This window comes from Manis pentadactyla, chromosome 16 (genome assembly GCF_030020395.1).
Source record: "Manis pentadactyla isolate mManPen7 chromosome 16, mManPen7.hap1, whole genome shotgun sequence".
Taxonomy (NCBI): domain Eukaryota; kingdom Metazoa; phylum Chordata; class Mammalia; order Pholidota; family Manidae; genus Manis; species Manis pentadactyla.
Genome location: NC_080034.1, coordinates 25,464,509 through 25,480,877, shown reverse-complemented (window position 1 = coordinate 25,480,877; position 16,369 = coordinate 25,464,509). Strand labels below are relative to the sequence as shown.

The 16,369-nt window shown below is 44.7% G+C and overlaps 2 protein-coding genes across 2 annotated transcripts in view; both read right to left on the bottom strand.

Moving 5' to 3' along the window:
• ADGRF5 (adhesion G protein-coupled receptor F5) overlaps positions 1 to 11,208 on the bottom strand; it is a 90,976-nt gene extending 79,768 nt beyond the window's left edge. The window contains exon 1 of the mRNA XM_036927368.2: positions 10,995 to 11,208. The gene's annotated coding sequence lies outside the window, so the exon portion shown is untranslated. The remainder of the gene's footprint in view (positions 1 to 10,994) is intronic.
• Positions 11,209 to 13,984: 2,776 nt separating this feature from the next.
• On the bottom strand, positions 13,985 to 15,181 carry LOC118933290 (small ubiquitin-related modifier 1). Its single transcript, XM_036927429.2, has one exon. It carries the CDS (start codon positions 15,064 to 15,066, stop codon positions 14,761 to 14,763), a length of 306 nt encoding a protein of 101 aa, XP_036783324.2. The 5' UTR covers positions 15,067 to 15,181; the 3' UTR covers positions 13,985 to 14,760.
• Between the last annotated feature and the right edge of the window lie 1,188 nt (positions 15,182 to 16,369).

The following is a 16,369-nucleotide window of genomic DNA, read 5'->3' as shown; positions in this document are numbered from 1 at the left end:
AGAGAAATTTTCTCAAAAGTCACAGCTTAAAAGCCCTTCAAAGGGGCAAACCCTTGACTGAAGTGTTTACTTTGGGCAACAAGTGACTTCCTGCTGTGCAAACAGAAGTTTCAAAGGGCTGTTTTTTAAATTCCAAAGAACCCTACAAGTCACCATATTTTTACCACTTGCAGATCAAAATGAAGCACAGTAATCAGGAATATTTTGGTTATGTTTTCTGGAACTACAGAAACATTTCAAGGTTAGAGGTGCATTATAACAAACAGGGTAAGAGATTGTCATTCTTCCACCCAGGAACTTTCGATTAAGAATCACCCAAATAATTCTGGTTACGTTTCTGGCATCACGCTCAGGGATTCTGCTCTGCAGAGGGCCACAGACCAGCAGCATCTGCAGCAACCTGGAAACTAGTTAGAAATGCAAATTCTTGTGCCCATCCAGACCTCTGTCTAAAGCATGTAAGTGCTGGGCTCTGCAATCAGTGTTTAAACAAACTCCAGAGGTGAGTCTGATGCACACAAAAGTTTAATAAGCACTGAGATACAGCATGAGTATTTTTTTACCGCAGTGGTTCTTACTTCAAAAAACTCCTGATGCTTGGTCCCTAGATGTAGGCCAGTTCAGTCAGAAGCTCTGCATACTTTAGAGAACTACTGGCAGATAGTTGAGCTGCTTAGTTAGCTCGGAGGGAGTCTCTCCTCTCTCCAAAATGACATACAATTATTTTTAGCTAAAACCCTTCTGCCTCCACATCCAGCTTCCCCTCTCTCTGCACTTTCTTTGCATCTGAGTCTCCCTTCTTTGAACCCCCTTGGGGCCCTGCAAGCACTGTGTTCTCCAGCCTCTGCCTGGAAGCGCCTCCTTCCTCCATTTTCACTTGTCTAACTCGCATTGTCCTTCAAGGCCTCAGTCAAGGTCATCGCCTGCCAGGAGCAGCCTTTGGCTCCCTCTAGCTGTGTGTACACCTCCGTTCCTCACTTCCCTCTGCCCAAGGTACTTTCTGAACAGCATTATGATAACCTGCTTGCAGGCTCTTCCATGGTCCTGTGATCCCTTTCCCCACCTTCATCCGCAAAGCAGGACCTTGTTTACTGTGTATTGCATGCTGAGCACCCAGCACAGTGTCAGACACAAAGTAATGTGCTTGGTGCTCAAGGAACGCTTGTTATGAATGAACCCTTGCGGCGCATTATTAGAGGTGCCGGAGAGGTTAAGAGCTTGAGCTACTACAGCACTACCACTAGTTCTAGCACATGCTGGCCACGGAAGCATGGGGAAGACAACCTCATCTCTCTGTTCCTCGGCTGTTGGTGTTGATGAAACTTTTGTTGTTATTAACCTCTGTCTCTTGCTGAGAAAAACTGCATCCCAGGGTCTGTGCTGAGTGCTTTTTAAAAAAACTTTATGCATGATGTCACTTAATTTGCACAACCATCTATGAACTAGTTGGCTATTCCCATTTGAGAGCAAGAGGCTTAGAGAGGTTAATCAACGTGCCACGCCTCATTTAAAAACTACATAGATTGAAGGTCAAACAAATTGAAGAAACTGAGCCCCAAACCCAGCATCAGCACTGTACTACATTGCGATCCAAGACAACCCGCCAGGACAGAAACAAAAATTAAACACACGATGGTGTGAAGGACAGTCAGTACAGGATTCTCTTCCAGACTTGTGGCCCAGAGAAGGGTCACAAGTTCAGCAGGAAGGATGACCCTGCAAAGATGAAACTCCGAGGCAAAATTATTAACCGGCCCAGAGGCATGCAGGGAAGGGCCCCTTGAGCCACTGGTGCAAACACTTTTCTTAACACAGGCTGGCAGATATTTTGTAAATATTGTTACTTATGCATAATTACATGTGCATCAGACTGGAAGAAACATCTATGGTGCTGGTTGAAAAATGTTGACTCCGTGGCACTGCCCCTCTGCCCCACCCAGCCCACCTTCCTTCACACACAGGTTCTGATCTAATAGGTCCAGGTAGAGCCTGGCAATTTGCATTTTGACCAGTGCTCCAGGCAGTTTGTCTGCTGATGATCTCTAGAGCACACTTGGACAAACCATGTGTGTATCTCGGGTATTTGATGTCATTTACAGTTCTCTTGTACGAATATTTTACATACATTATTACAAAAACCCAAAACAGATTTTTAAGATAAATAGCAGTTCACATATTTTCTCCTTATAGTCCAAGGGAGGACCCAGCCTACATCACTACCCAGAGCTGGGTAAGCCTCAGGCCCTGTCCACTAAGACACATCCCTGCCTTGTGCACTCCTGGGAGATGGAGGTGCAGGTGGATTCTGCACTGGCTCAGTGTTCAGGCTCATTCCACTTCGGTCCCCATGATTCTCCTTCAGACAACTCAGCCACTCAATCTCTGTGGCTTCAAAACGATCAGCAGGTGCAGCCATGGAATGTTTATGTATCACCAGCTCCCCAGTGAAGTGGTGACCTTGACAAAATATTAGTTCTGCTCCACCATGGCAACCCCACTTCAGAGGCATGAAGATACAATGCCATTCCTGACACATTCAGAAATTCTCCCTGAGCGGAAATTTAAATTCAACATGATGTCCAAGTTGGCATTTGTTTCTGTTTTTAAACAGGGATAGAAAACTCACATAGGAAGGGTTAAGAACCATGATTTTGACTTTGTGAAAGTGTGAAATATTGCTAGCAGTCTACCTGTGAGCAATTTAACTTAAAAAATAAAAATGCACCAATATCCCCAAACAGTAAAGATATTATTGAAGCACAGGGATAAGAACACTGAAATGTCTGTCTGTTAAAGTTTTATAACCCCATCTCTTCAATAAGCATTTATTGAAAACCGAATGTGTCAGGTACTATGCTGAGCTAGGGATGAAAAGATGAATAAGAGGACATCCTTAATAGCCTCAGAAAAAAGTGCATGTGAACAATTACTGAGAATACCAATGCAAAGACTCCGTAACAGAGGAGTGGTGAGGTGCTGAGAGGACACCCAGAACAGAGATCAGCTCTGCCCAGGGATGGGGACATACGGTAAAGGAAGACACTCGGTGGCATTTACAGTGGGCTTTGGAAGATGGTTTACTTGACAGAAAGGAGAGAAAAGGACTCCAGACAAAGGATACCAGGGCAGTGGTGCAGATGGAGAGACCTTGGTCCAGATCGTGGTCGTGTGGAGGTTGTGGGAACAGTGGAGAAAGGAGCCTGCAGAGAAAACTGAGAAGATGCAGCAGGAAAAACAGGAGGGGAGCCAGGAGGCTGTGATACCCCAAAGGCAAGGGCAAGACTAGAAGAGGTCGTAGCTTACACGGTCAAATGCTTTGACATCGAAGTGAAATGGGTTTGGGGACATGGAGGTCCCAGAGAATCTTGGAATGAGCCTTCGCTAAGGTGTGCTACAGGAGGGCAAGCGGGGAGACCGAATGGAGGGCTTTGCAGGGTGAGTGGCTGGTGATGACATGGAGACACGAACATCCGAACATCCGTAATTCTTTCAAGAATTTCTTGGTGAGAAGAAAAGGGAGATGGAGGAGTAGCTGCTGGGTTGGGGGAGAGTGGCTGCTCTTACTGTTTTGAATGAGAAAGACCTAAGCAGGATTCAATGAGAAGGGCAAGAAGCGCAGTGAGATAGCCTGGGGAGCCAGGGCACGTGGGAAGTGAGGGAGCTGAGCTCTGGGTGCAGGCAAGGACCCTCTTCCCTTGAGACTGGAAAGGAGGAGAAAGACTTGGGATCTGAAGCAGATACTTTCATGGAGCAGGTGGTGGGAGGTCAAAGGGGTTATTTCCTCTGAGAAGGCAAAGCTGTCTCCTGTGAATGAGGGATGTGTACGTGTGTGTGTGTGTGTGTCTATGTGTGTGTGTGTGTGTGTGTGCACGTGACACTTGAGGACAGAGGAGACATTATGAAAAGGTCTCTGGGGATAATTAGAGTCTCTGGCTGCATGGGGGTTCACGTGCCTCTCCTGATCTTGCTGGACTGAGACCACACAGTATCTGGCTTCTTTGCACTCACACTAACAATACATGAGCATGTGTGTCTGGATAAATGTACAAATATGTCGTATATATGTTCTTGAAGTTTCTTGCAGGCAGAACTTCTGCTTTCCTAGGTACTAGCTGAGTTCAGGTATGTCACATGTGCTCAGAAAATAACTTGGTTGATTGAAAGTTCAACCCATCCTGCCACTGCTTCAGCCACTAAGCAGATTCCAAGGGCAGAAAGCAAAGGGAGAGAGAGTCCTGCCCTGGGCACAGTCAAGTGGGATTCGGCCTGCATTTTAGCAGGAAAGCATATTATGGTAAAGGAAGTAGAAATTTTACCTGGTCTGAATAATGCTGGGTGCATATAATGATATTGAATGAAAGCTTTTAACATGAAGTAAGTTTTATGCTTTATTACCTATTTCCTCTCTGCCAACACATGCATATACTCTCTCATACCTAATGCAAATCTGCAAATGAACACACATGGCCTAAGTCTGAAATCTTTCTGCCTCTTAGAAGGTTGGAAGTGTGATTTCTCTGCAATGTGGGAACACAGGAGTGGTACACAGAAGAAAGGGTTAAGTCAGGATCTCTAGCAAGGCTTCCACTGGGTCTTTGAGGAGTAACAAAGAGAGGAAGCACAGCCTTTGTAGAAGGAAATTCCCAGGCCCCACTTGGACATTCGCAACCTGCCCTGTGAACCCCTGAGGGGTGTCTGATAATAAACACTTGCAAACAAAACAGCCCGAAAAGGTGTTTTTTTTACCAACATTCTTGCATTTTGACCAAAGGACTCAAACACCTTTTCCTGCATCTGTGGATCTGGAGGGGCCTGGACATCCACCTGCTGGCAGAGTCCAACAATACTATCCTGGCTCAGCGCCCTTTGCCTCTTGGGTCTTTGTTCAGGAGCTCCATCCCCACATTAGGGTCGCTGGAACGCAGATTGCACACACCACACAGGGTGGGTGCGGGCCACCGCCTGCAGACCTGAGCCTACCTCTTCATCTTCCATAGTGACCGCCAGACACAACCCTGAGGGCTGCAACCTTGAAAAAGAATGCAGTGACCTTCCCCAGGAGGGAAGAAAACACTGCTAGTCAGTGCGCCAAGGGAGTGACAAATTGCTTTTCTTCCTCTGTAGTGGCAAAACAAAAACAAAAAAAATAAGCAAAAAAAAGCAAACCCTAAAACAATAACAACAAAAATAACCGGACACTTGATAGTAAATACTTTTCCAGAAATCCTTGAAAGGATCTCAAAGCATATGAGTACCCAAATGCAAAACCTTAAGCAGAACTACAATTTGAGTCACTTCCTTTGTCATTTTATACTCTATTCTTCCCAAAACTGATAGTATGCGAGGTTTGTTACATCCATTTTGCAGATGAAAATAAAGCAAGGATCAGAATCTGGGATTCGGTAACAGCACAGGTTTGGGTAATTCAGGGGACTGACCCCTGCCCTTTCATCTGCATATGTATGTTGAGCTGTATGTATGTGTGTGTGTGTGCTGCTTTTTTTCACAATGTTTAACAATCCCTTTATTAATTGTAATCTAACCAAGAATCCTCAGGGCATGGGTGAGGGTTAGGTCCTCTTCTACAAATAGAAAGCTGAATCTTAATTTCTGAAATGTCATCACTGGTCTCTGGGATATTTTTAGGTTAAATAATCATATAGGTCCTCTCATTTGCATGGCGGGCTGCCTCCACCATGACCCTGGGGCTCAGGACCATGTAGACTGAGGGAATGACAGTATCCAGATTTCACTCTAGGTGGGGTTACCATGAGCCTTCCACTCAGGCCTCCTTCTGCCCTTTGTACTCTAACAATGCTCGGAAACACAGGCTTGTTAGAGGAAATTCCCAGGGCCATAGTTTGGATGTTAGACAGTTGCTTTGCTATGCTGGGCAGGCTGATGTGCATCTAAAAATAAACATGCTTGACTGCATGGATTTCTATGATTTTTTCCCTGCATGGCTGATTACATGTCAAAGGGATTTTTTTTTTTTAGTTTTTGTTTTTAAGAAAGCACACCTAGATGAACCTAGAGAATAAGATACGGCATGGCTGCGTTTTGATTTGGCAAGGTGTAGCATTTGCTGATACTCATTTCAATGGAAAGGAATACTGCTTTCTTTTTCTGCCTGGTATTTCAGAATTAGATTGAAGAAAGCAAGACAGGCTGAGATGCTGTCCAAGCAACTACAGAAAGACATGAGGGTCCCAAAATGCAAGACTGACCAGTTCTTCCAAGTCCACAGAGGAAAAAGTATGAGCAGAGAACCGGGGAAGCTTGGAGCAATAATAGACATGTGCAGGACCCTCCTAAGCTCAATTCTCCCTTCTCTAAAAGTCTCCAGGTCCTGAACTGGCAGAGCTGTTCTATTTAATGTGGCTGTGTAGCAGCAAAGGCAAGCGGGGTGGGAAACAATGGCCCATGACCTTGACTCAGAGCAGGCTCACAGCTCCAGCCAGCTCTCTTCTCTCCCCAAGGGTCAGATATCCCACTCACAGTCCCTGTAATAGAAAGGATGCTAGAACCACTTAACTTGCACTTTTTAAAATTAGATTTCTGAATGGCTAAGAATACATATTCCTATAGTAAGTAGTGTTTCCATTTTCTAGATTAGAGTAGACATTAGGATCAAAGCTGAGTCTTACCTTTACTTGCTGGACCCTAGTTTGGCTGAAAAGTTACCAAAATGTGGCAGTTTTCCATCCAACGGGACTGTGTTTGCAGCACAAGAAGTAACCCACATCCCAGTTAACGAGTAACCCGAGAGGAGCCGTTTGGAGTGAACTTCTCCTACTTCTTTACTCTCATTCCTTTTTCGGCTTTTCCCTGAAAGTCCAACCTTACTTCCATTGTTGTTGCAAAGACCCTATTTTAAAATGATCGCAGCAGATAGGGAGGGCTTGCTAGGAAAACTGCAGCTATGATCTAGCCTGGCAATGTGTTCTGTAGACCTTCATTTGCTGGTGAGGGTTGAAGCACTGATATCACAAGACTCGGTAGCTTTGAGCGGGAAGGACCTTTGAGGTCATCACCCGGCCTCCACCCAGTGTGGGGATCCCTTTGGGAATACCCTGGCATGGCCTTCCAGGGTGCTGGCCCACAGCCCAGGACAGGGTGTTCCCCACACCACAAAGGCAGCTCACCCAGTTTTAGACCATTCTGATGGTGGGTAAATCCTTCCGCACATTGAGCTAAAACCTGCTAGCCTATAATTTCCACTCATCAACCTTCTGTTGACCTCTTGTCCCACATAGAGCAATCTTTAAATACTTGAAGGTGGCCTTCATGTGCTGCAAGGCCAACTTCATACTTCAAATAGTCCCTGGTTCCTCAACTGCTCTGCAAACGACAATTTTCCCATTTTCTCCTTCTTGGCCAGCCTCCTCTTCTAAGATCTCAGGTATTTCTTGAGGCAAAACATTTGGTACTTAAGCTAAGTTATCTCTACAACCTTGTGTGCTAAATATGAACTGCATTTTCATATACAAAGCCAAGACGTGGCTAGATTCAATTCCTTATTCAAGGAAGTGGCAGATCTTGCTAGCCCACCAGGTGCCTCTGATTAAAAGGTATAGCCAAGGTTGATCTCACCTACAGTCTGAGGTCTGTGACAGGTCTTGAGAAATCCCACATGCAGGTTTCCATCCCTTTTGGTGCTACAACTTGTGCTTACTAACAGAGATTGATGTTAATTTGAGAGGAAGTGATCAGCAGAAAATAGCTCAGCTGCTGAAAGGCAACTATGGACAAGGTGGGCGTGCAGGAGGTGTGGAGGCAGAAGTGCCTGAGGAACAGGAAGCAAGAAGGGAATCAGGTCCCGGGCACATCTTGTTTGGAAGCTTCAGATAATGAGGGAGTAAGACAAGAAGACAAAGAGGGAACAAGCCATTCCTCGAGAGGGCCTAAACAGACAGCTTCACACTGAGCCTGGTGGCTGTGTCTGGAGAACAAATAGCAAGTATTTGATTTCTCCCAGCTGTCTGTGCACCCTATGGAGGGCTTGCGGACAAAGGATGCTGTGCCCTCCTTCAGCCCCGGATGCCAGTTGTAATCACAGCAACCATCCTTTAATGTGCTGGGGCTATGACAGAAGCATTTCACCAAGTGCCATAAAATCACAGACTTGAGGGTTACCTAGTATGAGGTGAACTAGATGAGGGGGAAGGACATCTGATTAAGACACGCATCTTTAAGTAGGAAAAGGAAAAGCCCACATGTCATCAGAAAGGGAGTCTTTGCAGCTATGCTGCAGTCAGGGCCTGTCTGTAAGTCTACAGGCTTCTAGATTTTTCCTGCACTACTTGGTAGAGCTACTTCCTTCTCTTCTCCTGGCTGCTATCCAAAAGCAGAGATTGCCTGAGGAAGACACTCCCTCCTTCCTCTGCCGCTGCACCTCAAGCCAGCTCTACACCCAGCAGCCAATGCCAACCAGAGATGCTGGGCACTGATTCTAGGAACCACTGTGCAGTGCACTCCACGGAAGGTAACAAAGGACATTCTATCGTTAATGGCTAAAGCTGAGCACATGCATCATAATGAGACGACTCCTTCAGATCTGTTCTTTGCCACTTTGAGCCAGAGAACTACAGACCACAGGCTTTCAAAAAATCATGCAGCATTGAGAGAAGGTGAGTAAAGGCTCCCTGGATATCATTTTCTCTGGACAACTGTGAAAACAGGGGCTTCTTGCCCTTACAGCTCTGTTTCCTGTTCACCACTTGAGAAAATCATGGCTCAGAGAATGGGTGCAGACCCACCCAAGCTCACATGGCAAGTGAGTTGCAGATGTAGGACTACATTAAGGCCCCCAAGCACAGCCCAACTTGCTTGCTCCTAAATCTCACTGCATTCAAGCTCCCAGTGCCTTTATTTGGATGTGCCCATATTTGTTAGAGATCAGATTCTCAGTTTTCCCTAATGCTTTTTAGGCAGAAGCAGCATAGAGGATGTTAAAGTGTGCCCTCTCTATGGGGAGTTGCATGGAGGCAGTACTCACATCCATGTCCTTTGCTGTTGTATCCCTAGCATGGAACACAGTGCCCGGTGTGTGGAAGGTACTTAGTATGTATTTGCTGAAAAACGACTTGGAGTGGTGGAGAAAGCGGGGCACTGATAGAGAAACAGCTGATGGGAGAAACTATCCACTGAGACATAAAGAAAGAGATTCTCAAAGTATGGCACATAGTAGGTACTCGAAATATTGGATGAAAAAAAATGAATCTAGCAGCCCCATAAAGGAAAGTATGGGAAAATGTTACAGGGATAAGCAGTCTTCTAGGAAAACCTCTAACTATAGATCTCTGTCTGGCCATTAATTTGGATTCTTCAGGCAATAGAGCCATTCATTTGTTCATTCATTAGTTCACAAATTCAAAAGCATGGACTGAGCACAAGCTATGTGCCTGGCATTGTTTCAAGGACTATGGATTCAGAAATAAAAGAGCAATTACTCCTCAAGGATGAAGGTAATCACAGCAACCATCATTTAATGTGCTAGGGGCTATGACAGAAGCATTTCACCAAGTGCCATAAAATCACAGACTTGAGGGTTACCTAGTATGAGGTGGACTAGATGAGGGTCAAGGACAGGTAACAAATCAGGCTTCAGTGGTAGCTGGGTGGAGAAGATGAATGATAGTGTCCTGGACAAGGAGAACAGCGTGCAGAGACACAGGTAGGCATTAGAGTGCTCACGTACTGGGGAAGTGGAAGGTACTCAGTGCCGCTGGAAAGACAGGTGAGAGGTGAGGCTGGACAGGCTGATAAGGGACAGACCTTGGAGGTCTTTTCTGCTTTATGTTAGTTGGGGCTTCTCAGACTTTAATGTGCATTTGAATCACCTAGGGACCTGGTTACAATGTAGATTTAGTAAGTGTGGGGAAGGAATGGAGAATTCGCATCTCTAAAAGCTCCCAAGTGATGTACGATATAGCTGATCTCTGACTTTAGGTAGCAAGGCTGCAAAGCAACGGGTGTAATGGAAATGTTTCACTGAGGACAGTGACATTATCAGAACTGTATTTCCCCAAGAATGCTGTAGCAGGATATGGGGGTGGGATGGAGGGAGACTGCGCGGAGGCAAAATACACAAGTGGCAGGGAATTACAGCCTTGAGAAGGACAGTCAGTGTTTAATAAACAGATGTAAATTGACTGATATTTTATGAAGTTGCTATAAGATATTTCTAGTAGAGGAAAGGCTGGTTGTGAAGACAAAATGAAACAATAAAAACATAAGAGGCCAAAAATTTTTTAAATCCAGAGAAATACGTACTGTGACCCCTCCCTGAGTCTCAATCGATACATCATCTAATCCCCACGAGTCACCAATAAAGGCAGCCCACTAAGGGGTAAGCACCATTTCTAAGACAAATACCACAACGGAGTAAATTAAATCAGCCTTCTCATCTATCACTTGATGTATCTTGTCACTTCTTGTCTCTGATTTCAGGAAACTTCAGGAAGAGTAATAGTTTCATAGCAAATTCTGGAAAATATCATGGAAGTCCACCAGATCCTGAGTAAATTGCCTGTTCACTCACTTACTTATAACTCATAGGTCCTATCAATTAGAAACACTAATTGCTATGCTAGAAAATGCTCTGTCAACTCTTGGACATCTTTAACCGAAAGAAATTAAAAAAAAAATTCATGGTTTATATCATCTAAAAGAAAAGGTAGGTAATCAACTGTTTTCCTTATGCAGAAGCCAGAAAATGCAACTTCTAATGAGATTTGTCCTCTGAAGAAAATTAGAATTGGCCTCATATTCTATGTACTCCACTGGCTGGCATTCTTTGTTCAAAGACAAATGGACTAAAAAAAAACCCAAGTATCATCTCCCTTCTCACTTCTTTTCCTCACAGTCCTGGAAGTCCACAAATCTCAACAAGACACACAGGTTACAACACACAGGCAACTCAAAAAGCCATATGGACACACATCTACTTCAGAACAGCTCAATTCAAGACAAAAAGTAATTCAGGGACCTACCTTTCCCTTCGGTGTTGGCAGGCTCTGGAAATTTAACCCTGTGCTGGAGATTTTGCCAAGAACCCCTTAGGTGAGGTGAGACTCAAGGGCCTCCTATTCAATCACACAGCCACAGGAGGGTGTGGTTTCACCAGACCAGACCTCAGGTCCTCTGGGCTCACACAGACCTTAGGGAGCAGAGGTGAACTGCCTTCTGTTCTCTGCTGCAGGAAGAGGCCGGGAGACACAGTGGGGCTGGAGGTGGGGGCGGAGGCTGGGAGAAGGGAAGTAATATGGGAACTGCAATAAATAAGGGATCCTCTCCACATGATTTCCTGTATTCGGTGCCTGTTGCCTCTCTGCAGCCTCCCTAGAGGAAATAAGACATTTAAGCTTGTCCTTTGGCCACTGGAAAGAAGAGAATAAACATGCTAAGAACCATGACAATGAGAATGACCAGGGTAGCCGGCAGGTTGCCGATGGGCCAGCTAGCTTTACCTTTTATCAAGTGCTTTCTTCCTGAAGTTTCTCCAAGTGTTTAACTCTGCAAAAGTCAAGCATGTGCCCTTGTCCTCTCCCACCAAGCTGAGGCATTTTCTGGCCACAATCCAGATGCAGTACAGAGCCGCTGGTGAGAAGCAGGTCGGGACGGGGAAGCCTCTCTGTCTTCAGAAAAGCTGTTGACATTGGAGGGGGAATCTTGAAACCACTCCTGAAGTCCTCAGGCCTTTTTGCCCTAGGGTTTAAAGAATTATCTGAAGGCTAAGAATCCACAGAGTGCTGAAAGCAGGACCCCCTACATAATTTGTGGGGCTCAGTGTAAAGTGAAAACGTGAGGCCATTCATTCAAAAATTAAGAGTTTCAGGATGGTGACACCAGAACATTAAATCAAGTGCAGGGACCCTGCTGAGCATGGGGTTCTGTGCAACTGTGCGGGCTGCACGTCCAGGAAGCCAGTCCTGCCTATAGGAAGAAGGTTGGAACTGTGGGTATGTTGTTTTTAACCAGCCGACTTATCAAGAGGCCTGGACTGTCAGTCAACATTTCGTTCTAAGGCCTTGAACAGCAGTGCGCTCAGAAGCTGGTGCAGGATTGTGGATGCAAGCAGGCCCAGATCATAAACTTATCATTGCATTACCAATCATACCCAGGGGCTCCTTGCCAATCTTAGGCTCACCTACAGTCCATCTCCTCTTGCAGTCGAGCAATCTCTCTCAAATGCAATATTCATAATATGATTCACATGCTTTAAGTCTTTCCATGGCCTAGGAATGAAGGCCAAAAATGGCTTACAGTCCCTTCAGGACCTGGCTAACCTCTCCCGTCCCACCTCAAAGCCCACCTCCACCTGCCACCCCATCTCCCCCTTCTCATTCCCTCCTTCCTGGCTACTTCCACTCATGGGAATCTCTCCATAAAAATGCCCTCCCTGGAACCCCAGCCCTTCGAATCCCACATCCTCCAGAACACATTATTCTGATCCCTGAGCTCCCCTTTGGTGGTCTTCCTTAGCAAACCATGCTTCTCTCATGCTTAGCCCCTGTAACTCCAAGTGGTGCAGCCTGACCACTTGTCCCCAGGCTTGAGCTGGGCTATAAACGCTGCAAAGTCATGTGTTTCACCCCAGACCTCGAGCCCAGGAAGGGGTGACTGGGTAAGTTTGGTGTTCGGAGGAGGAGCATGGTTCATTGCCATCATCCCCTTGTGGGGAAAGGGTGCGCCTGTGACTCAGAGGGAAACCTGGAGAGCATCGTTAGGGTCTCACAGCTCAAACTCTAGCAAATAGAGTGATTCCACCAGTGATATTGCAGTGCTGTTGTTCATATTTATTAAAATGTACAGTTTATCATGTGTTGTTTCTCACAGGGACTATATTATGAGTAGGAAGAGACCTTTCCTCAGAAAATGAAGCTTTAGACATGCCAATGAGAAGAGGGCTGAAGCTGGCAAGAGGTGAGAGGAGATTGGGAGAGAGCAGGAAGTGGCAGATGAGTGAAGGGAAGAGGGAGAGAGGGGAGGAAGGTGGGAAGACGGAAAGCGGCAGAGGTGAGGACCGGAGAGCAGGGAGGAGGTGCAGAGGCCTGGCAGGGCTGAGAACAGTGGAGCAGAGGGGACAGCAGGAGCATGCTACCAAGGTCAGCGTTTCACCCAGAAGCGTGTGAAGGCGGCTCTGCCCCCTTCCCGTCTCTGGTGCCTTTCCTATGCTCCCTGAGAAGTCAAGCTGGTGTTTCCTAAAAGTCACAAGGCTGAGAGTGGGGTCAAAGGACATGCCACAATGCTGCTTTAATGGCACAGAGTTAGCTTCTGCATTTTGCTTGGATTTGGAAACATTTTTAAAGCCACTTAATCATTTCTCATTTCATGTTTGAACACTTCCACGGCAGTGTTACTGAGTCTGTATTCTGGTTACTTCTCATGGTTCCTCTGAAGAAAAGGTTGCTTCATGTACGGGTAAGCACTGTGTTGGGCCGAGGTTGTCTGAATAGAATGCAAACTACAGTAACAGAGATTCATGGTCCAACATTTATACAGGTCTGAATATCTACTTTTGTGCAATTAATTGTAATTTAACATAAGCATAATAAAGCAAAGATTTATTAAACCAATAGTTCTAGCTTTCTTCATAGAAGACAGTGATAAGCAAAGGGCACATACCTCAGGTATTTAATAGTTCTTTAAAATAGTTTTCAGGAATTTCTGGTTGCATAGACAATCATCCAGAAATCTCTTGCTATCTATCAATCAGCGACAGCAAACCCTTCAACAAAGGGGACTGTGGCATTTGCCAGGTAGAGACCAGAAAATATCAATATGTTTGTGTAGTTTGGTTTCTCTTTAATGTGGCATTTGTTGTAGTTTTAATTGATGTCATGTGCAATATTCTTTATAATATCAAAGAAATAAAGTGACTTATCTTTAAGGAATGGTCTAGTCAGTCAGTTCAGTCTGCTCCCTAACTCTCATTGCCAGATAAGCAGGTCAACATAAAGGCTTTTTAGTTCTGGCTTGGTTTTTTTTTTTTTTTTACAAATATTTTGTTTATTTTAATGAAGCTGGTACAGACAATGTCCATTTAAAACCCATATCCCAGGCCAAAAAGTACAAACTAAATCAAAAAGAGCAGTGTTCTGTTGTATACACCTCTGCATGAATAACTATTAACTGCAATGAAAATTAGAACTTTTCTGGGATCTTCTGACAAGATTTTTCTTTCATCTTAAAATGCTTTCTCTTCAAGGGGAGCCATCTTTGGAGTTAGTCATTACTCTCACCATCTCAGTCATCTTGACTCCAACCCAACCTATCTTCTTCTTTTGGTCCAGACCCTCAGATTTGTAAAGTAGCTTCAAGTTAAGGAAAGGTCATTTTTCCACAGTTCAGCTCTCCAAAAAACTTCCATCTCCCACTGAAAGTCACAGTCCAGGAGTGAAGCAGTCATATACTAGAACTTCAGGGCCAATTGGAAAGTCATTGTCAACACTCACATTGGTTGATCTTTTTTATCACAAGCCTGAAAATGCAGTCCTGGAAAAGGTGGCCTCTCTTGTGTGCACACATGTAACTTTTAAAAAGGAAGGGCTATATGAAGGGGGCTGAAGTTTGATCACCAAAGATCAGCACAATGGAAACAAATGATAATGAGTAATGGGCACTAGAATTCAAATTACCAGATGTTTTAAAGAGATGGGGTGCCAGTTTCAATTCAGTTTTGAACACCACATTACAAAAGAACTATTTTTAAAAATAAAAAAGGATTGCCGGAAAAGAAAAAAAATAAAACAATATCTAAACCGTTGAATGACCCCCCGTTCGTTCCTGATAAACTTCAATCACATCTTCTTCCTCCATTCCCAGTTCTTTTGGAGTGTGATTATCAGCAATTCTCTGACCTTCAAAGAGAAACCTGAGTGAATTCATTGGAACTCCCTGTCTTTGACAGTATGATTCTTTGAGTTTTTTGAGATGTGTTGTCATTTTCACTTTGAAGTGAATTTCACTGCTATCCTGTCCAATGACTTTGAGTTTAAAGTATTCTCCTTGCTTCTTATCTCCCAAGTCCTCAGTTGAAGGTTTTGCCTCCTGGTCAGACATGGCGATGGTGGCTTCCCCCGGGGTCTCCACACAGCAGCGGCCTCGGGCTGGCTGAACCTCGCTCTGGGGTTTACAAACCCGTCTCTCTTCCCCACAGCACAACACCGCGGCTGGAGGGACTTCCGCTACGCGTTGCGTCACGTCCGCTAGGCGCTGGGAGGAGGGGAAGGGAAAAGGGGAAAAGCGAGGCGGGAAACCCGGTGGGGGAAGGCGGGAGGTCTGGGGACATGCTTCACCGGTGGTCGCGCAAGTTAAAAAACTGGTTCTGGTTTTTTACTTTTGAAATAAATTTGCCATTAATTCCATTATTAGGGAGGGAAAAAATTAACACATCTAGCAGCTCAATGTGGAAATTCGGATGTTTTCTGGAGAAGAGTGATTCCTGATTTTGGAGGAATTGTGAGAGGTGTAAACGATCATAGCACGTAACAGAGCAAATGTGATCTGTTGGGTGCTCAGAGATCGCTTAGGCAGATATGCAGCTCTTTCTTCACAAGTCCAAGTGCCTTGTGACGGGACATTTTCCTGCCAGCTTTGCCTCCACCTACAGGAGAGGTGAGGCTAGTCTTGTCCGAATAACTGTTTTTCTCTTTGCCAACTTCTAACACCACATTTATCACTGAAGATGTCACTGAGAGGGGGCTCTGAAGGAGTTGTATGACTTTTGTAATTTTATTGAGACAGAAAAAAGGATATGTGCACTCCATAATATCAAACCATCAAAAAGGGAGCATATTCAAGAAACATCAGTAAGACTATTCTTGGGGGGTAAAATGTTCACCCTAGTTAAGACCATTATCATAATCTTTCCTGGAAAATAAACATGTCAGGAGAGATTGAAAGGGAGGGAGGGTTGAAAGAAGGAAGGTAGGAAGACATAAGTTCAAGTGTTTTGAGGAACTAGGAATTCTCATACACTGCTGAGTATTTTGAGGGGGCATAGGAACTCTCACACTGCTGAGTGTTATTTGGTAAATAACTTTGGAGAGCAATTTGGACTATCCAAGATAGTTCAAAATTCTGGTTAACATAATATATATACCTATATGCTGGGGAAATTCTGGCCTGTATTACAAGATGAAAATACAAGTGAGTTCAACTGCTCCAGTCTTTATTTTTAATACTTAGAATCCAATGAAGCATATATATGCATCAGTAGGGAAATAGAGTTTTTTAAAATGTAGTATTAGTTCATGAAAAGTGAACCAAATCTCTATCAACATGGATGAATAAGTTTTTATAAAATGAAAAAAAAAGAAAAGGCCAGAGTGAAAGAAGCCAATTGCAGAAAAATATGTACACA